Consider the following 22,029-nt stretch of genomic DNA (forward strand, 5'->3'; position numbering starts at 1 on the left):
AATATAAAGAGTATTTCTACAACACTTGCCTTCAAACTTTAAATGAAACCCGTAACAGATGTGAAAAAAGAATTATGACAAGGACAACCTAATATAAGTTTTATAAATTTTAGGAAATGTCATCTTTGTACTGGTTTCAGAGACTTTTTCAAATGTTTTAAACACAATTTTCAGATAACAATAATGAAAAGCTGAGCCCCAAACCAGGGACAGGTGAACCAGTTTTAAGTTTGCACTACAGCACAGAAGGAACAACTACAAGCACAATAAAACTGAACTTTACAGATGAATGGTAAGTTAATATTTTTGTAAAGATGTTCTTAGCCATTTTGTAGGATTGTATTAGATTTCAATTTTTAACACTTTGTCATCTTTATGTTTTGCTTTGCTATAAGGTATTGGTTCTCAAACTTGAGTGTGCCTCAGAATCACTGGGAGAGCTCTTTAAAATGCATTTTACTGGACCCCACTCTCAGAATTAGGTTTAGGGTGGAGGTGTGAGAATTTGCATTTTTAAAAACTTTCCAGATGATGCCAATGCTGCTCATCCTAGAATATTTCTTCTGATAGAAAATGCAAAAGATACTACTACTAATAATTGATAATTAAAATTAGTGCAAAAATATAAACTTAACATTTTGGGACTTTTTGCAGTTGTGGTCCTAGGTAGGTGTATATGTATGATTTTTGATTTGAGTTTTAGAATATAATTTTAGTGATACTGAATATACTGTATTCTCCCCTGCATTTGTTTGACTTGACTTTATAATATTCCCATGTTACTTAATTTTAATATATATTATTTTACTAGCTGTGTAATAGTCCATCAAGTAGATGTACTGTAGTTTACTTAGCCATTTTCCTTTAATTGGGCTGTAAATTTGTTTACCATTTTTTACCAAATAAGGCTTTAATGAATATCTTTGTTTATAAAGCTTTTTCCTGCCTTCAAGATTATTTATTTGATATTTCAGAAATGAACTATATCTAGATTAAAAGATATTGCCAAGTTATTTCCAAAAGAATCTTTACTTACTATAGTCCTACTAGGCACATATGGAAGTATATGACTTACTGTCTCCAGGCTAGTGTTCAATATATTTATTTATTTTTAACTTCTATATTTGATTTAAAAATACTTTTAGTATTTATTTAACTGATTACTAGTAAGGTTGAACTGTTTATTTAATGGTCATATAACTTCTCTTTAATAATGTTTCTGATCATATTTATTGCTCATTAATCTAATGAAATTTTACATTTAAGAAAAGCAAGTTATGTAAGCTTTTTATACTCTTTCCCACTGTCTCATGACCAGTTGATTGAGAGAGCATACAAAATTTTTAATTTAAATTTAGAAATAGTAATATATCAGTTAATATATTGATATAGTATTTCTTAATATATGATATAGTTATATAATATTTGTTAATATATAATTATACCAATTGTTTAATGACCAATATATTATTCACAATTAATATATTAATATATTTAATATTTAATTGCATATTAATATATGATCGTGTTATGTTGCTATATTATATGTAATATAATATAGTTATATATTGTCTATTAATATGTAATGAACTATGTGTTGATATGTGATATTACTTTTATTTAAAGTCACTGGTTTCCATTTGTGTTTATGTATGTATGTATTTTATATTAAACTATTTGATTAAGTAGGATCTTAAAATACCACTGGATATCTTCTATGTTCCTAGGACTGTTCTAGACATTGGAAATACATCAGTGAAAAAAAGTACTTAAACCCCTGCCTTATTGGAACTTACATTCTAGATGGAGGAATTTTACTATAAACATAATAAATAAGTGCACCATATAGTATGTTAGAAGGTAGTAAGTACAATGGAGGAAAATAGAGCAGGTAAAGGTGATTGGGAAACCTAGGCATCATTGAGAAGGTGACATTTGGGCAAAATGTCACTTGAAGAGTGAGAAGGAGTGAGCCACATATATATATCTAGGGGAAAAGCATTTGGGGCAGAGAGAAAACCAGTAGAAAGACTCTGAAGCAGAAGCATCAGACCTAGTATGTTCAAGGATCTTAAGAAGACCAGTGTAGCTGGAGTGGAGTGAGCAGTGGAGACAGGAGTAGTAGATAAGGTCTGCCAGGAAATTGAGGAGGATATTTAAAAGGAAAAGGTTATTTCTGGTTATTGTGTTGAGCATATACCATTGGTATAAACCAGAAGGACAGTTAAAAAGCTATGGTAGTAAGAAAGGTTAGAGGTGGTGGTGGCTTAGACAAGGATGGGAGCAGTGGAGGTGGTTTAGAAAAAAAAAAAGTGATTGGATTCTAGATATATATTTGAAGGTGCAGCCAGTAGGACTTCTTTATAAGTCTTAGTGCCTGACCATTTAAAAATCGTGATGTTTGTGGCCCTTTTTCTTAATACATAATTTAAGATGACAGTAGGTCGTCATACTTATCACGTCTTTTCCATTCTCATGATTCTGTATACAAGGAGCTGGCGTCTTCCGAAGAATCTTATCTAAACTTTTTGAGGTTTTTTTTTTTTTAGAGAAAATCATTAGTCCCATTCTTCTTTTGAATGCTACTTTTCCTTCTCTAAAAACTGACCATGAACTGTATTCTCATTCATCAGTTTCTTATTTCTTTGTCAGAAAAGCAGTTTGCATTTTTTATTATTATCCAAGTATTCAACAGTCATTGTAAAACAAACAAACAGGCAGAACTTAAAAAAAAGTATACAGTCTTTTTCATCTATACCAGGATTGTGTCTTGCTCTTATTTTTTCTTTGGTAACAGATGAGGCAATAGAACATGCTAAGAGTTTGGACAGAAATTGACAAGTTTTTGAACCTCTCTAAATCTCAGTTTTCTCCCTTGAAAATGGGCATATTTGATGGAACCTACTTCATAGGTTTAGTATGAAGATTTAATGAGATCATGCAGAGAAAGTACATAGCACTTACTAGCACCTTGATTGGCACCTGAGAAGGCCGTCAGTGATTGTTAGCTACAGTTCTCATCTTTTGTAAATTGTCTTTCAGATACTTTGCCCAGTTTTCTACTATGGTGTTTATCTTTTTCTTATTACATTATTACAGCTATTTATTTATTATAGAATTAAATGAGGGTTGTGCCATTTGTCTTTCATTTGTTGTAAATATTTTTCCCAATTTGGTGTTTGTTTTTCAGTTTACTTACAGTGGTTTTGCCTTATGGTTTCTGCCTGTGATAACATGCATAGGAAAGCCTTGTTATTCCTAGAATTAAGAGAAAAGGTTCTTCTTATATTCCTCTCATATTTTCTATAATTTGGTATCAAAAACTATATCTTCCTTCTAGAATTTATTTTCCCATAAAGTATAATGTGAAGCCATAGCTTTGGTTTTACCACATGGCTGTTTTCTTGTCTCATTACCATTTATTGAACAATCTTTTTATTTCTGTGTGATTTAAAATGCCATATTAACATATGTTAAATATATTTACTCGGTTACTGTGTCTTTTCCACTAATATGTCTCTGTTCCTTTTTTATTTTAATTATCATAATGTATACAATGAGCATTTTATTCATGCCTGAATCATAGCTTTCTCAATGGAAAAAATAAATATATATATATATATACCACATTAGCTTTTCTTTGCCAAAATAGCTGTATATTCCTTTCTGATTTAAAAGAAATACAGGTTTATCTCACACACACACACACACACACACACACACTTCAGTGTAAAAAATTTACCTGTAGTAATCCTACTGACATGACACTCAACACAGGTGCATAGCCTTCCTGACATTTTTCTCTGCATATATACACCCACATGAATATACAATTTTACTTAAATAATATTATATATGTACTATCTCTTTTTTTTTTATAAGTCAAATTGACTTCTGCAATCAGCCTAAAAGAGTTTTTGTCATGGCGAAAAGTCCATGATAGTTTGTATTGTTTATTGAGTTACTGGTATTTGTCTATAATTAGTGTTTTTTTAAGTTACTGTAAATCTTACTTTTTTTCTTGTTCACATTTATTTTAAACTTAAAGAATTGTTGCGTTTCTATGAATTTAATTTTTAATCTCAGTCAGATTGTTATACATGTCCTCTTTCTCATTCAGTCCTCTTCTTATACATATGCCATGATTTGTCACAGAATACTCATTGAAAATTATTTCTTTAAAAATTGGCCTTGTGTTCTGCTATAGCCAGAAATGTTAATAGAACTATGGTCATCATCAGGTGAGTATTGAAACTGAAGCAGAAAATGTTCCCCTGTCCTTCTGCAGAACTCTGATACTCAGTCACCTGCCATATTTGAACAGCAGATCAGAATTGGAAGTGATCCACAGGGAGCAGTTCAAAAGATCAAAGAACTGGCCAGGCTTTTGTTCAAGTATTAATTTTAAAGTAGCCTGGAATAACAGAGTCTAAGGGCATATGATAAAAATGTGTGTAACCATTAAGGATTTGGATATGGTGAACCATCTGTAGTGAAGACAAGAAAGGTGATAAAACTCAATACAGAGACATGTAGAAATATTAAAACTCAATACAGAGACATGTAGAAATACATGCTAGATAATAGAAGGATCCAAACAGTGAAGAAGCAGTCCCTTTGTATTTTTAAATCTTTTTTTCAAGAGTAAAGTGTGTTGTGATAGTCATCTCGATTTGTTTGAAATGATGTTTACAAATGCTATTAAAGTAATAAATCCTACATTTTACTTGTGTTGTGAATTTTTTGGTCTACTTCTCTAGTTGTAAAATATAAAAATTATCCTAAAAGATCGTATTTATTAACTTCTTGGTGGAATCACTTATCTTGTTTTGATGATAGGAGCAGTATAGCATCAAGTTCTAGAGGAATTGGGAGCCATTGCAAATCTGAGGGTCAGGAGGAATCTTTGGTCCCACAGAGCTCAGTGCAACCCCCAGAAGGAGACAGTGAAACAAGTAAGATGTTATTTTGCTTTTGTTGTTATAAAACCCCAACATTGGATGTTTACTTACTTTTCTGTTCCCTTCGATGCTGTATGTTTGTTTCTTGTTGTTAATAAATTACTTTTATTTCTATAGTCCAGCTGTTAAAACTGATAGATAGCAGATCCAAAAGATGGGGACCTTAAGCAGTTAAAATGAGGAGACATAGTGAAACACAGTCCTCTTTGTAGACACAGTGGCCAGGATAATTATTCATCATACTATAAATGGATGAGATATAAATGTTAGTTTGAATTAATCTTTTTCATTTTTATACCTAGCAGTGAAATCTACTGTATCTGTTTTGATTGTGTGTGTGTGGTTTATAGAGGGGGAAAAAGAAGTAGAATCTAAACAGGTTACGAGTGAATCTGTTTAATACCTGAAGTGCCACTTAGGGGATTTTTCAGATCCCTTTTCTGGTAGAATATTTTTATATGACAATGACATGAAATTTAATGTCTAGCACAGAGACTAGAACACAGTAGATGTTCAATAAATGCTTGATACATGAAGGAACAAATGAATTATATTTCTTATAAATGTATAGGTACCTTAGTATAACAGAGTTTAGAATTAAATATGTGTAAGACAGCTATCTGGTAAGCAAATGTCCAGTAAGGAATGTTAAAGACTGATCCTTCATGCATCTGACAGTTAAATTCCAGAATTAAGTATTTTCAATGGCCAAAACAGAATTAAATAGTATGGTTAGCTTGACTACTTGTTCATGATAGTTTATATTTTATCAAGTACGTGATAGAGGGGCAGAAAAATGCTCAGTTTTAAGTTTAGATTTTGGGAAGCTTAGTAAAATGCAGGATCAAGTAATTTCAGCTGTAAGGGATAGTCTAAAGCAGAGATTCTGCACATAGAGTTAATGAAGCCCAATACCTGGACTTTAGGAAGAAGCAGTGGGCCCAGCCATCCATGATAGTGTTTGTACAATTTTGTGTGCAAATACATATTTGCCTTGTACTGAGGGGAGGTTTTAGCTGAATGTTAAAGGTTCCTATGACTCAGAAAGGGTTAAGAACCGTTTATCCATAGGAAAGCTGGAGTATTAAGTTGATGTTTACTTTTCTAAAAAAATCTGGATTTAATGGTACATTTGGCCCCACATGCCCATGGATTCCATGGAAATACTCTCTCCCAAAATAACAATATGACAATAAAAAGGAACACAGATTTAAAAATAACAGCGTATAACCGTTTACATAGCATTTACATTGTATTAGGTATCATAAGTAATATAGAAATGATTTACAGTATAAGGAAGGGTATGCATAGGTTATATACAAATATTATGCCATTATATATGAGGGACTTGAGGATCTACAGATTTTGGTATTTTCAGCGATTTTAGAACTAATCCCTCATGGATAACAAGGGGTGACTGTAATTTGGTTTATTTACAGAAACTCCTGAAGAATCATCAGAGGATGTGACAAAATATCAGGAAGGAGTATCTGCAGAAAACCCAGTTCAGAACCATATCAATATAGGTGAGTTGCTCCCTTTAGATAATTGCTTTGTATGGGAAAATAAAAAGCCTTAATCTATGTTAATCTCTCTAGAGTTAGAGACCATGTCCAAATGTGTTGTGGAATTTTCCTCCCCTTATAGAGGAATTAGATGTCATAGTAGAATGTGTTTGTCAGCTCCTAAGTTAGGTTAAATAATTAATATTGCCCACTTTACCACCTGTTACATACAACTTTATTTTCTGACAGCACAATCAGATAAGTTCACAGCCAAGCCATCGGATTCCAACTCAGGAGAAAGAAATGACCTCAATCTTGATAGCTCTTGTGGGGTTCCAGAAGAATCTACTTCATCTGAAAAAGCCAAGGAACCAGAAACTTCAGATCAGACTAGCACTGAGAGTGCTACCAATGAAAATAGCACCAATCCTGAGCCTCAGTTCCAAACAGAAGCCATCGGGCCTTCAGCTCATGAAGAAACATCCACCAGGGACTCTGCTCTTCAGGACACAGATGACAGTGATGATGACCCAGTCCTGATCCCAGGTGCAAGGTATCGAGCAGGACCTGGTGATAGGTTGGTAAATTTTTAATTAATATGAACTGTAAAAAATGTATTTCACAAGGATTTGTTTGAAGTCATGTAAGGGAATCTCTCCATTTTTGACAGTTGCTTCCTCTAAGAGTATCTTTTTCATATAAACCTAAAGAAACTTTACAGTTTACTGTAAATGATTTTACGTATTATATTTTTGGAACACAGTACATTAATAGGGAAATAAAAAGTCTTCATTCTGCTTATCTCTAGCACTGAGACCTGCTTCTGAATTTACAGCTCAAGAGAAAAAAAGGTTAAGAATGACCCACAGGTTATTTATGAAGTCAAGGTTATACTTAGCTCTCAGATTATCTTGTAGATATCCAGGCCTCTATCAGTTTTGTTTTGGTTTTAATGTTAATTTTTTCCTGCTTTTCTATTGACCCTGGATTACGGTAGTGTGTTAGTAGTTCTGTGTTTGGAAACACTGTTTTTCTTTGATTTCTACTAAACTTAGTGACTGAATTTAGAAAATGAAAAATTATACTAAATACTGTAGCAGCAATAAAAAATTGAATTGCCAACATGTTTATATAGTTTTTCTATATTTTATGTGATCACAAGGATATATTTTCTTTTGTGGGAGATAAAATAAATTTTTAAAGTATACTGCATTTCATACTTATGGAAAACTATTTCTGTTATTAGTGTTATGATATCTCATTGTAAGTTCTGTCTTCTTTCAGAGAACCTAGTATTAATCTTAAAATCCTAGTTTACAAAGGAGTGAGATTCTATTTGAAATCACATTTTATATGCTCAATATATTGCTGTTTATAAGATACTCTAAAGTATCTGTCAACTGAAAAATATAATGAAAGATTAATTTACCACTTATAGTCAAGAACATAATGATGGATTTGAATACTGGTTTCACCACTTACCAGCAATGTTTTTTCATTCAGATTACTTAATGACCCTTAAAGATTCAGTTTCCTTATCTATAAAATAGGGTTATGATTATCTAAAATTATTGCAAGAATTTAAAAACATATCTATCAGTCAGTCAATCATGATGTGACCTGGCTCATGTTAATAGCACTAATTAAATGATAGCTGTATTAAACAATCAAGATAGTCTATGAGGCCCCTTTAATTTTTAAAAGAATTACAGTAAGAATGACTCTAGGGATACAGACTGACAGAAAACAGGCAAAAATCCTGAAGAGGATAGCTTGCAGTTCAGGGGAACTGCCTTTTCTTAACTGTGAAAGGGTATGTTTCTTCCTTTAGTCATATTTGGGAAATGTTTACTTTGCCATGGTCCTTTTTTTGTAGATATGAACCAAGAATTTCCTCCCATATTTATACTTAGAGATTAATCAAACATCTTCTCTTTACCTGTACACGTTAATCTTGAACATTCTTAATATATATTTTAGGCAAGTAAGCCTTGGTTCTATTTCTTTCCATATCCAGAGGGAGTTCCTTAGAATGTCATTACCACTTAATATATGCAGATGAGATTAGCAAGCTTAGCACAATTTGAAAATCAAACTGATAATTTCCAAAACCTAGGGTTAAGAGCTAGATTCTGTAATTTAATTGAGCTTGTACCTTTATGGCCTTCCATTTATATAAATGAGCTAATGTCTTATTTTTCTATATTTAAGTAGTAGAACATGATACTGAGTTCATAATTGAAAATAAAATTTAAGTGCCCAGTTTCTAGTAATGTTTTTTATGGATATTAGATACTTTGAGAAAATCATGACTATTTAGCAGTTTCTATGCAGGCTACTTATAACACTAATACCAAGCCTGCTTTATAGCTGAGGAAACTTAGGTGCTAAGCAAAGGGTTTTTGTATTCTAGACCTAAGGAGTTTTGTTTTTTGAAACACAGTACTATAACATTAATGAGAAAGAAGGATTTGAGGGAGGGTGGGTCCTGGAGAATACAGAAACTGTAATCTTTCTGTAGAGCTTTATCATCTTCGTAATCCTTAGATGATTTATATGTTTTAGGGATTCTTTTAGTGTTTAGATCTGTCACAAAGTTGGTTCCCAGTAATCTCATTGACCCAAGGAAACTCAGGTGCTGAACTGGACCAGCAGAATCTTTCAGAAAAGAGATAATCAGTGACAACAAACAGCCTGGAATTGATCCCACTTCATGCATATACTCTTGAATTCATATTCTCAGGATTAGATCCGGATTTGAAACCACTCTGGGATCGTATTTAGTTCCCTGCTTTTTAAAAGTTAAAGATTACTTAATATTCTCTACACTCATTTGAATATTTAGCCTGTTGGTCCTACATGATATTTTGTTTTGTGAGATATAGTAGTAAACTTCCTGAAGAGTAACAGAAGAATGATAAAGTTCTTATCCTTCAAGAAACTTAATTATTTATGAAGAAGAGAGAATACCCAAGCCATTTATAGGAACATAGAACACATTTAATATATGAAAGTAAATACAATTATTGTGTGTGTGTGTGTGTGTGTGTATAAAGATGTGTATACTGAGGTAACTAGAAAGTGATTAGAGTGACAATTACATTAATTTTCCTTTGAGATTTGCATTATTTTCTAGCTCTTTACCAAAAAATTTGTAAATGGTATAAATATTTCCTCTGACTTTTATCTCAATCATTTTTTATAATTCTTAACTTTATTGGCAGCATCCTGATTTAATCTTGAACAACTGTAAAAAAGTATACTTTTAATATTTCTGCACCTTTCTTAGGGCTCTTCATCATTGACACTCCTGCCAGTTTATCTTACTTCTCAATTTAGTTGACTTTTATTCTAAAGAGAGAAAGTTTAAGAGATTTTGCTTCTTAAGAACATGAAAAGAATCACTTACCAGCTTGTAATTAGGCATATGATTTTGGAGAATTTCTGTTTCCTAAGAGACTAAGGGTTGTGAAGCTCTGTTGTAAAAATCATACCATTTGGTTCCTAGAGTCCAAGGATACATTGCACACATGGATGAAAGGCCCACCTAAAAGGATGTATGTCTTAAAGTTCCCTCCATGCTGCCATTTGCAAAGCCCAGTCAATATTAGTTTAGTTGGAGTAGAGAAATGGTCCTAAAATTAAATATTATAAAAGTGTATACTTGATCTGTACTTTTTGTAAAGAACTATATAGTTTTTGTCCCATCAGTTTTTGTCTCAAATTTAATTTTTAAAATGAAACTTTACAAAGCTTTATAGCTAAGTCATTTCTGACACACATTTATTAAAAATATCAGAACAGTTCCTTGCAATACAGAGTAATGATTTTTTAAAAAAAATTTGCATTCTTATAATTTGGTTAAATAAATGACCCAGGTTTTCATTTTTGGGCTGAGATCAAGCATGAGAAGGAAATGTCTTAGAAAATGAAGACCTTAACAACTAACACAGATATTTTTAAATGGAATGCTCTTCTCATTAACTACAGCAAGTCTATATAAATGTAACTGGGAGTCTATAGCAGAGCAGCAGACTTACTCCTAAAGAGCCATATCATAAGTATTTTAGACTTTGTTGGCCAGGAGACAAAATGGAGACCATTATGGTAGGTACCTATATGACCATTTAAAATGTTACATTTAAAAATGTAAAAACTATTCTTAGCCTAAGGTTCATTTCAAAAATTGTCATTTGGCAGAGATCTAGCCCAAGAGTCATAGCTTGCAAATACCTGCTCTATAGTAATAAGTATTATAGAGAGAAGTCAAACTATAGTCTGTGGTAAAATACCTCTGCTGGCAGAAATCCAGAGTTTAAAACAATGAAATATATGAATCTCCACATATTTGGGTTCCCTGTAACTTTGTGTAAGGCAAGAACATAGAACAGTAAATGGGAAATAAATTGAAAAAAGACATAAAGAAATGTATGTTCTCTAATCATGGTGTTTAAAAAAATAAAATTAGTCCTAATGTCAAAAATAAGTCTGACTTAGGAAAAAAGCAAAACAAAACAAAAGAATAGTATGTGTATCTCTTAGTGATTTTATATACTGTATTTATTTATTTCATTTTGTTTTATTTTTTGAGACAGGGTTTTGCCCTGTTACCCAGGCTGGAGTGCAGTGGTATAGTCATAGCTCACTGCAGCCTCATACTCCTGGGCTCAAGCGATCCTGCTCCCTCAGTCTCCCAAGTATCTGGGATTACAGGTGCATGTTGCTGCACTCTTTATTTATTTATTTTTTTTAGTTTTAGAAGAAACAGTCTCACTATGTTGACCAGGCTGGTCTTGAACTCCTGGCCTCAAGCCTCAGCCACCCAAAGTGCTGGGGGACTGCAGGCATGAGCCACCGTGACTGGCCATATACTGGGTTAAGAAACATTATATATGCCCTTGGAATGAAAAGAGTGTGGTTGAGTTCTCTGTTTAGATAATCTTCATGTAAGTTTTTCTTTTTTTTTTTTTTTTGAGATGGAGTCTTGCTCTGTCACCCAGGCTGGAGTGCAGTGGCGCAATCTTGGCTCACTGCAAGCTCCACCTCCCAGGTTCACGCCATTCTCCTGCCTCAACCTCCCAATTAGCTGAGACTACAGGCACCCGCCACCACGCCCAGCTAATTTTTTGTATTTTTAGTAGAGACAGGTTTTCACTGTGTTAGCCAAAATGGTCTCAATCTTCTGACCTCGTGATCCGCCCGCCTCGGCCTCCCAAAGTGCTGGGATTACAGGTGTGAGCCACTGTGCCCGGCCCATATAATTTTTTTTTTCTTTTACAATGCCAAATCTGTTGTAAATGATTTGATGGCCTGGTTGGTAGCTCTTACTGTTTCTAAACTCAAGAGAAAACCTAAATTACTCTCTGAAAAAAACAAGCATCTAAGAAAGCTTCCTGAATAAGTCCTCACATAGTCTCTTGAATAGTTTTTAATTATATCCTCAGTTAGGATGATCTAACAATTTTTTTCCTAAAGAGTGATAATATTAATCCTATATTGCCCTGTAATAAGTTTTAAAAGTATTATTTTCATAGAAATTTGGTTCCATATACTTACTCTGGACCATGGAGCATAGCCCTCACTTTTAAAGCCAAAATTCCTTGTACTGTAAATTTGGCAGCATTTATTCAGTCATCATTATAACCACGCTTTCCGTGTTTCTCATTATTGCCGTTTACTCTTTATTAAAGAAAATTGCAGAGAGAAAAGAAATAGTCAAAGACAAAGAACTGGACTCCTACGAAGTTAAAAGCCATGTTATTCTTTGCTTATTCGTTATATAGTCTTGTGGTTAGGCCAAGTGAGTCAGCTTAGGGCTTAATTAGTTATTTTCCAAAGAGCTCCTCAGCTTTGAGGAGCGTATAGGTGTTCCTGTGGATGGTATTCATAATAAGCCAGTGCAGTTTCCCATACTGGACAGGATTGGGTTCTGATTTATTTAAAAGATAAAAGGGATTAAGTGCAATGTCTTCCTTCTATTTTATCTTCAATGAGTGTTTCTGTTTGCTTAATTTCTTCTTATACATTTAGTTGACTGACATATTCCTTGCTTAATGCCCTAAGTCACAAAGGGAAACAAAAGTTTTTTTAAAATTGAGATGATTGATGATAAAAAAAAAAAGGTGACCTTAATGCTTTAAATATTTGGTTCTTTGAAGTCTTTGTAAGTGATTTCAGTTATTGTGTTCCCTTCACTAGATTTAATATCAGAGGAACAACAATAGGTGATAGAATAATGAGGTAATTCAGTATATTCCTTCATTATTTTTTTCTATGATGGATTTGCCAGGTCCTATTTTGCCACAGCTAACCACCTTTCCTATTAACAGTTAATACTTCCTTTGAACTTACTGAACTCTAAGTGCTAAGCATTGTAAAGCAGGTTGCTTTCCACAAACTATATTTAGCTGCATGCACTGCATGGGGATAGAATGAAAAGAAATTTCCTGTGTGCAGATATAACTGATGTTCACTTCACATGTGTCATATGACAAAGTAACTATAATCTGAAATGATGTACTTTAAATATCAGTTACTCTTTTTGGATATTTTGTTGAAGAATGCAATTTATGTTTTTTTAATTTGATTGGGATAACAATTGCCAACTTTTTGTTATTCATATATGCTCCTTTTCCTTGAGCTCAATAACTAAAAATGTACTTAAGTGTAAATCTGTGTATAGGTTTCTGATTTTTGAAAGAAAGTTGTTTCCTTATAAATAGTTTAGAAATAGTGTCACATCAAGATGATATATAATCCTCAAGCACTCCTCTAATTCTGACAATGGGGCATGTTTTTGGGTAGTTCTTTAAAGTGAACCTCAATCACATCAATCACCTACTCAAAACCTGGTTTGCTGACAATGCAACCTTGTACTTAACTCTAGAGGCATATATCTGTTATTTACATCAGTTTCTAAAACAGAGTTGAACATGAAACATATAGCAACAATCAGAAATGTAAAGTTTGTAGAGTTCCCAATGAAAAATGCAGAAGTCATGAAATAAGCCAAAAAATATAATAGATGTATGGAAATTTCTGGTTATGGTTCATTCTCAGGAGGATTCTCATCTACAAGTCTCAAATTTGTTTTTGCTTCTCAGACTTGTTTTATTTTTGTGTTGTTGTTTCTAGCCTGTTTTAACATTAAGGTATATTTGAAGTAACTTTTTCAAATTATTACTAGTTATCACTTTCTTCCCCCCCCCCCCAAGATGTATGCTTGCTCTGTTGCCTGGGCTATATAGTACAGTGGTACAATCCCAGCCCACTACAACCTCCGCCTCCAGAGTTCAAGTGATTCTCCTGCCTCAGCCTCCTGAGTATATGGGATTTCAGGCGCCCACCACCAGGCCCAGCTAATTTTTGTATTTTTAGTAGAAACAGGGTTGGTCACTATGTTAGTCAGGCGGGTCTTGAACTACTGACATCAAGTGATCTGCCCATGTTGGTCTCCCAAAAGTGCTGGGATTACAGGCGTGAGCCACCGCACCTGGCCTAGTTATCACTTTCTAATTAATTACATGACAATAAGATGGAATTTGCTTTAGAGTTTTTTGATATTCTGATTTATACTTTTTATCCCAAGTACACAAAGCTGGTTTCTGCTTTCATAATGAAAATTGCAACTATAAAGTACCATGATGCTTTGAGTTTTAGAAAAGCTAAAACACTAACGTGGAGATTATCATGAACTGATAAACAATGGTAAAGCAGAAAATGTAACAGTTACTTCCCTATAGAGTGAATGAGGTGAGACTCATTCTTCTCTACCTCATTTATTTCTTATGTAGAGATTATCTGGTGGAAGCTTCTAATTATAAGGCAGTATTTTCCTGCCACTGAACACATTTGTTCTGCTTCTCCTTTTAGCAATTGGAGATGTTCAAAGAATGTAAACTGCTTAAGATAGACAAAATTAAAAAAATAAAATTATCACAGATGTTTATATCTACTGTCCGTTATGACTAGTCTTCATTAGGGACTGTCTTACAGTGTTTGGGGAATGTGATTTACTATAATCTGCTAAGATTCTGAATGATAGGTGCCATATTTCTTTGAATAGTAAATAAAGTGGTAGTCATCCCCTACTTTTATTACCTCATCACCTCTTTCCTGGTCTATTGAGGGAGTTCTCCAACTCCTTCTACTCCTGCTTTCAGTATTTGTCCATTGTTTATGATATAAAGAAGAGACAAACCCAGCTTCCTTGCCTGGTATATAGGGCACTTATTATTATAGCTGCTGCCAAAAATTGGTCATGCTCTCTACATTGCCATACTTGGAGTATCACTGGATACATTCAGAGGACTATTGGAGTTCTCTGAATACGTTATGCTGCCTTAAGCCAGTGTGTCTTTACATACTCTGAGTCTTCTAACAGAAAAGACCTCCCGTCACTGTTACCATCATTTGGGTCACCTCATCTTTCAACATCATCTTAAGCTACTTTTCCTGGCCCATATATTCCCTAATCAAAAATATGGGCCCTTATATACACCTACTGTACTACCTATCACAGTTCATTGTATATTTGTATGGTTTCATATATAAGAAGGTAAGCACTTTTAAGGACAGTGTAATACATACAGGCACACAGAAATAAAAGTTGGCAAAGACACCTTTTTGTCAAAAACTCTAGCTAACTAAATTTTTATTCGTATCTCCCTGCATAATATGGGTTTTTGCTTTCTTTCTCTGCTTCCTGAAACTTGAATGAGAAACCAATGAATTACTACTGTTTCAGGGGTCCCACGGCCTCTCCACACATTTGATTGCTTGCTACACATCAATCATGGCTATGATTTATTATGGCAAGGAAAAAAGATCAGACAGAGTGGAAGAATCCAGGCACAATGTTCCACTGTTCTCTCTTTCAGAATGTGCACCTCCCTTCCCAATAAAATACAGTAATACTTGTGTAGTTTTTCTGCCCTGGTGAAGCCTGCTTGTAACTCAAAATCCAGGGTGTTTACTGGGGGCTGATCATGTAGACAACTCTGCCTGTGTGCCTAACCACAGTCACCTGAATTCCAGACCCAGAAGGAAAGTAGGTGTTCACCACAAATCATGTTAATTTTGCAGTTTACGCAAGCTGGCCCCGCAAGGTTGTATCCCAGGCAGGCAGAGCAATGTAACATGCCAAAAGTCAAGTTCTCAGATACCAGCCAAGGGCCAGCCTCATAAACAGACCCTTCTAAAGATAGCAGCATCAGACCTGCTATCCCTTACTTTTGTTTACTAATACGTTGTAAGGCAAAGAATCCAGTTTCTTGCCCCCACAAAAGAGCAGAAACAGCAAGATACTGTCTAGCAACCTATCTCCCTCACTTATTTCAGATACTTGTAAAGATACGTGTTGAAATGACAGAAATTCTAACATATAGACCTTTTTTGTTGATAAAGCTAGATAATGCTAATATATTAATAGTATCTTAGTTCATTTCCTGTTGCTTATGATAGAAATCTTCTGGGTAATTAATAAAAGAAATGCATTTTTTACAGTTACGGAGGCTGGGAAATCCAAGGTAGCAGGGCCACAGAGCCTTCTTGCTAGCAAGGACTCGGCAGAGTGTCGAGCTGGCACAGGAAGTCACGTGATGAGAAGGCTAAGCTCAGGCTTCTCTTCCTCTTACAAAGTCACCAGTCCCCACTGCCATGATAACCTATTAATCTATAAGTGGATTAATTCATTCTTGAGAACAGAGCCCTCATGATCCAATCACCTTTTAAAGACCCCACCGCTCAATACTGCCACATTGGGGATTAAGTTTCACCATGAGTTTTGGAGGGGACATGCAAACCATAGCACATAGCTTTTACTATAAACCAAGTGTGTGTTTTAAAGCACTTAAAATGTCTATCTTTTAATAACTTTTTTCTAGACTCTTATTTATAGGATTCAATTGGACTGCAAACATTTTAAAATTTATAATTTAAATGAAAATTTTAGCTTCACCCTGGCTGAATAATCACAGGTTGTGTATAAGAAGATTCAAATTAATGAGGTTTTCTCTTCTAAGAACTACTAAGCTAATATAAATAAAATGTATACATAGTGTAAATTAAAAGAACTTACTGGGGTTTTTTTTGTGTGTTTTTTTTTTTTTGTTTTGTTTTTTTGGAGGTGAAATCTTGCTCTGTCGCCCAGGCTGGAGTGCCGTGGTGCAATCTCGGCTCACTGCAACCTCTGCCTGCCGGGTTCAAGCAGTTCTCCTGCCTCAGCCTCCCAAGTAGCTGGGACTACAGGCATGCACCACCATGCCCAGCTAATTTTTTGTATTTTTAGTAGAGATGGGGTTTTTAACTTGATATACTGAAGAACAATGGTATTCAGAATTATAATGAGCATTTCCAATGAACCATAAATACATGGAATTTAATTTATTCTTTTAATATCCTTTTTCTTATTTATGCCTGGGGAATGCATCTTTAACACATACCCATAGCAACTTTGATTCTTATAGCAAAGTTTTATAGTTACTATGAAAGTAGAGACATAGAAATGTAATAATTGTTGCAGAGACTCTTCTATTGAAGGAGACGGTGGTGAGGATAGCTTTCCTATGTTTATAAGAACCTAGATCTTCAGTCCTTGAATTGAAAAAAATCAAGCTCAAATTTTTTATAATAAATTCACACTCAATTTATTTTTGAATGGAATAATTTAATTACAAAATTAAGAAGATGAAGGTCACCATTGTCCAAAGTGTTCTTATAATCTACAATGTGGTCACAAAATTTGGGAAATACTACATTGTGTATACATCTTTGTGAGATTCACAAGAACTTGTAGCATAATAAAGCCTCTGAGAAGACTTGCAGCAAAGAAACCTCTCTAAGCTTTGTTTAGTATATCATTTTCCAGACTTACTTTATCATAAGCCTATTTTGTGGAATAGCTGCAAAAATCCCAAGTTTGAGAAGTGCTCTGCTTCCAGATTATTCTAACTACATTCCAGACAAGTATTGAGTTCCTTAGAAACCTGGACTAGGAGAAGCTTTTATTTCCCTTTAGTGTTTCACTGTGTGTTTTGCACAGCAAAGAATTTCTTTCTACAAATTTATTCAAAATTCGCCTGCTATAATTCTAGTCATGTTCTTGTATTCTTTCCATAGGCATAGTACAGTATCCTTTATATAATAACCTTGTTTGGTAACTGAATTACTTAAGTCATTTCATTCCTGGTCTGTCCTCTCCTAATCTTTGATTATGCTGTTTTTCCCACCCTAAAAAGTCTTTGTTCTCTTGTAAGGTATTTTAATCATACCTATAATATCAGTTAATTTGTGCCCTTCTACCTATGTGTAATGGTGTTTTATGAAAGGGTTTACCATCTTGAAAATAGTATGCAAAGTAATTCATTTTTTAGTGCTCTTTAATGAATTTCTCCTGATATTTTAGCCTAGTTTTTTACTAAATGTGACTAGTACTTTTAAAAGAGGTTTATAGACTGTTTCATGTAACTTCATGCTTTAACCTTGGAGTTATCTCCAAGATTCCAGATTTCCTGGAATATGCGATAGTAAAATACAAAGTCAGGAGTCTATGTTTTATTTTCTTAGGTTAGTTGTACATCCTTCAGATTTACTCTTTTTCTCCATTAAATGTTTCTTCCAAATAGAATAATAATTGATACTTTGAGCTGTTTTGTTATTACTTTGAAATTGCTGGATAATCAATTTTTTACCTATTATTTTGTTACTTCAATAAACCTCTTATGTGCTGGATACTCTGATGAGTGCAGGTGATAATGATAACACAATGCCTGCCCTCCTTGAACTCTCAGTTCAGTGGGATACACAGACACATATACATAGTTACAATACAGTAATTGCATTGACAGAGCTTTGCAGGGCTTTGAGAGTATTAAGGACCCCTCATCTAACCTAAGGAAGGGGAGAATTGTATTTTTATAATCTTGGTTTATGACACACTATTATTGTTAGTTCATACTTAGTTCCTTTTCTTTCTTTAGATACCCACAAGCCCACCAACCAATCCAAGAACTAAAAAACTCGCTGTAACTTAAATCTACCTGTTCACCCTATTTTGTCCATCTGCCTACCACTCCAGTGGTAACCAGTGTGTGAATGTTATGGTTATCATGCCTTGCTTTAAAAAACAAAACATAAACATATAAACATAAATTTTTACCCACTTTTGAACTTTAAATAAAAATGATGTCATACTGTATACAAGACTGGGACTCTTTTTTTTTCTCAGATATTATCTTACTATGATTCATCCATGTTATATGTAGCTCTTGCCCAGTCATTTTTACTGCTATCTAATAATAAGTTTGACTAAACCACAGTTTATGCATTTTCCTGTTAATGGACATTTAGGTTGTTTCTAGTTTTTGGTATTAACAGTGCTGCTTTGAGCATTCTCAAATATTTCTCCTGATAACAAAGTTTTTCTTGGGTGTATACCCAGGAATGGACCATTTACAAAATAATTTAAAATTGTTCTCCAAAGTGGGAGTGTAAATTAAATACAATATATAACAATATTTTAAAAAATCATGTTTATTCACATCACTGATTCTTGTCACATATCTTGATTTTTCTAATTGATTTGGTGTACAGTAATATCTCATGGTCTTGATGTTCATTGCCCAATTTACAAAGATTATGCATCTCTTGTTTTTCAGCCTGATCTCTTGATCTGTTTGTTTGTTTGTTTGTTTTTGAGATAGAGTCTTGCTCTGTCACCAGGCTGGAGTGCAGTGGCACGATCTCAGCACACTGTAACCTCCGCCTCCCAGGTTCAAATGATTCTCCTGCCTCAACCTCCCAGGTAGCTGGGATTACAGGTGCATGCCTCCACACCCGGCTAATTTTTGTATTTTTGGTAGAGTTGGGGCTTCACTGTGTTAGCCAGGCTAGTCTCGAACTCCTAAACCTCAAGTGATCCACCTGCCTCAGCCTCCCAAAGTGCTGGGATTACAGGCGTGAGCCACTGCACCCGGTCCTGATCTGGTTTTCTACTGGGTTGTTTTAATTGAGTTGTTTTTCTTTTCCTTATTGATTTATAAGAATTCTTAATGCATTTTTGATACTAATCCACTATCATGTATTAGTGTACAAATATTTTTTCTATTTTATGATGTTTTTCACTGTTTTTAGGCTGTTTTTTGATGAACCATTTTTAATTTTCACATAGTTAAATTTTATCGATCTTTTATGCTTATCACTTTCTTTTATTTACAAAATCCTTATCTGGAATTTTAAAATTTATCTATATTTCCTTTTGAAGTTTTACTTTTGACATTTAAGTTACTAATTTATTTGGAACTGATTTTTGTTTATGATGTATTTGTGTAACTTTTCCCTGCCCCATTTAGATAGCCAGTTTTTCCACTGTTCATTTATGAAATGGTGAATTTTCCCAGCGATCTGCTATCCCACCTATGTCATATTGCAAAGATTTATATAACACAAATCTGTTTCTAGGCTGTTTTGTTTCATCAGACAATTTGTCTATCAGTATCATACTTTTGTAATTATTATAGCTTTGTAATAAATCTTAATGGCTGCTAAGGCAAGACCCTTCTTTATTCATTTTTAGAAGGATCTTGGCTATTCTTTGTCCTTTGGTTGATTTTATTAAGTTCTATAAATAAGTCATCAGAATATGCTTATAGTTGTAATAAATTTGTAAAATAAATTTGGGTGAAAATTGTTTATCTTTACTATACAATGTTATATCTACAATTATTTAGGCCTTTTTTTCTTTTTTTGCTTGAGACAGAGTCTTGCTGTGTTGCCCAGGCTGGAGTGCAGTGGCATGATCACGGCTCACTGCAGTTTCGACCTGCTGGGCTCAGGCAATCCTCCCACCTCAGCTTCCTGAGTAGCTGGGACCACAGATGTGTGCCACCACTCCTGGCTTATTTTTTTGATTTTTTCATGGAGATGGGGTCTCACTATGTTGCCCAGCCTGGTTTCAAACTCCTGAGCTCAAGGGATCCTCCTGTCTTAGCCTCCCAAACTGCTGGGATTATAGGTGTGAACTGCTACACTCAGCCTAGGCCTTTTAGAAAATATTTTTCAGTAACATTTTATTTTTCTGTGAACAGGTTTTACACATATTTTTTGTAACTTAAAGACACTTTTGGTTGCTGTTATAAATGCATTCCTTTTAAAATTTAGGCTAATTGTCCCTTGCTGATATTTAGAAATGCAGTTAACTTGTATATGATTATGTATCCAGCCACATTCCTTTTCTATTATTTGTATTAATTTGCCCATAGATTTCTTGAGTTTTGGTTTTTGTTGTTGTTTTAAGAGATAGATCCTTGTTTTGTTACCCAGACTGGAATACATGACATGATCTTAATGCACTGCATCCTGGAACTACTGGGCTCAAGCCATCCTCCCACCTCAGCCTCCCAAATAGCAGGGACTACAGGTGTATACCACCATGCCCAGCTAATTTTTTTCACCTTTTTTTAGAGGTGGGATCTTACTGTGTTGACCAGGCTGGTCTTAAACTCCTGGGCTCAAGCAGCCCTCCCGCCTCAGACTCCCGAGTAGCTGGGATTACTGGGGTGAGCCACCGTGCCTGGCCTAGAGCATATTTTTTAAATGAACATTTATGCTTTGATACAGTTCTCATTTATTCATAATTATTACCACCTCATTTACTAATACAGCCTTAATTTTGTCCATACATCTTGTTTTAAATGATTTGAAGCTGGGCACGGTTACTCATGCCTGTAATCCCAGCACTTTGGGAAGCTGAGGTGGGTGGATCACTTGAGGTCAGGAGTCCAAGACCAGCCTGGCCAACATGGTGAAACCCCATCTCTACCAAAAATACAAAAATTAGCCAGACGTGGTGGAGGTCTGTAGTCCCAGGTGCTTGGGAGGCTGAGGCAGGAGAATTGCTTGAATCTGGGAGGCAGAGGTTGCAGTGAGCTGAGATCCCGCCACTGCACTCCAGCCTGAGTGATGAAATAAATGATTTGAGCTGCCATCTAAATTCTTGTTGCATAATTTTTTCCCATTTATAGCTCTTACGTCCTTTGGCTTAGCAACACAGTTATTTCTTCTACTACCTATAACTCTACTTTCTTAGCAAAAGAGTTTTTTCTTTATTGGTTTCTTGCTAATCACATATTTGTAACTGATTCATTGTTCCTTTTTCTTCCGTTCAGAAACATGATAGAGAGATCCAAGCCTATGTGTCTTAAGTATGTCTCTTTCGAGAATATTTGACCTCTCTACCCTTCCCATTCTCACCTCCCAAACAGAAAGAGAGAGTAAACTAAACATGTCAGCTTTTCTGGGAGTTTCTAACTGTATCTAACTTAAAAATGTATCTGGAGATTCCTTTTTCTTTGATATACTTAGCATAGAAAAAAGTTTTTAAAACACTTTTTAAGTAAGTCTGTGTAACTTAAAGTATACCATTTTAGTTTATGAAAAAGTAAACATCTTTTTATTATGAAAGTGGAAGTATATAATTGTTAGATCATTATTTTAAAAATTGTTAGTCGTAATTTAATGTCCATCTTTCCAAACCCTTTCTATGCATATATAATTTTATTCTATGA

The 22,029-nt window shown here is 34.3% G+C and overlaps 1 protein-coding gene across 3 annotated transcripts in view; it reads left to right on the top strand.

Moving 5' to 3' along the window:
• Positions 1–22,029, top strand: part of DCAF6 (DDB1 and CUL4 associated factor 6) — a 145,134-nt gene that overhangs the window by 108,669 nt on the left and 14,436 nt on the right. For all 3 annotated transcript variants that reach the window (XM_023207091.1, XM_023207092.1, XM_023207093.2), the window contains 4 exons: positions 175–292; positions 4,840–4,955; positions 6,401–6,487; positions 6,716–7,043. In XM_023207091.1, the coding sequence (XP_023062859.1) occupies positions 175–292; positions 4,840–4,955; positions 6,401–6,487; positions 6,716–7,043 (649 nt within the window). The remainder of the gene's footprint in view (positions 1–174; positions 293–4,839; positions 4,956–6,400; positions 6,488–6,715; positions 7,044–22,029) is intronic.

Source organism: Piliocolobus tephrosceles, chromosome 1 (assembly GCF_002776525.5).
Source record: "Piliocolobus tephrosceles isolate RC106 chromosome 1, ASM277652v3, whole genome shotgun sequence".
Taxonomy (NCBI): Eukaryota; Metazoa; Chordata; class Mammalia; order Primates; family Cercopithecidae; genus Piliocolobus; species Piliocolobus tephrosceles.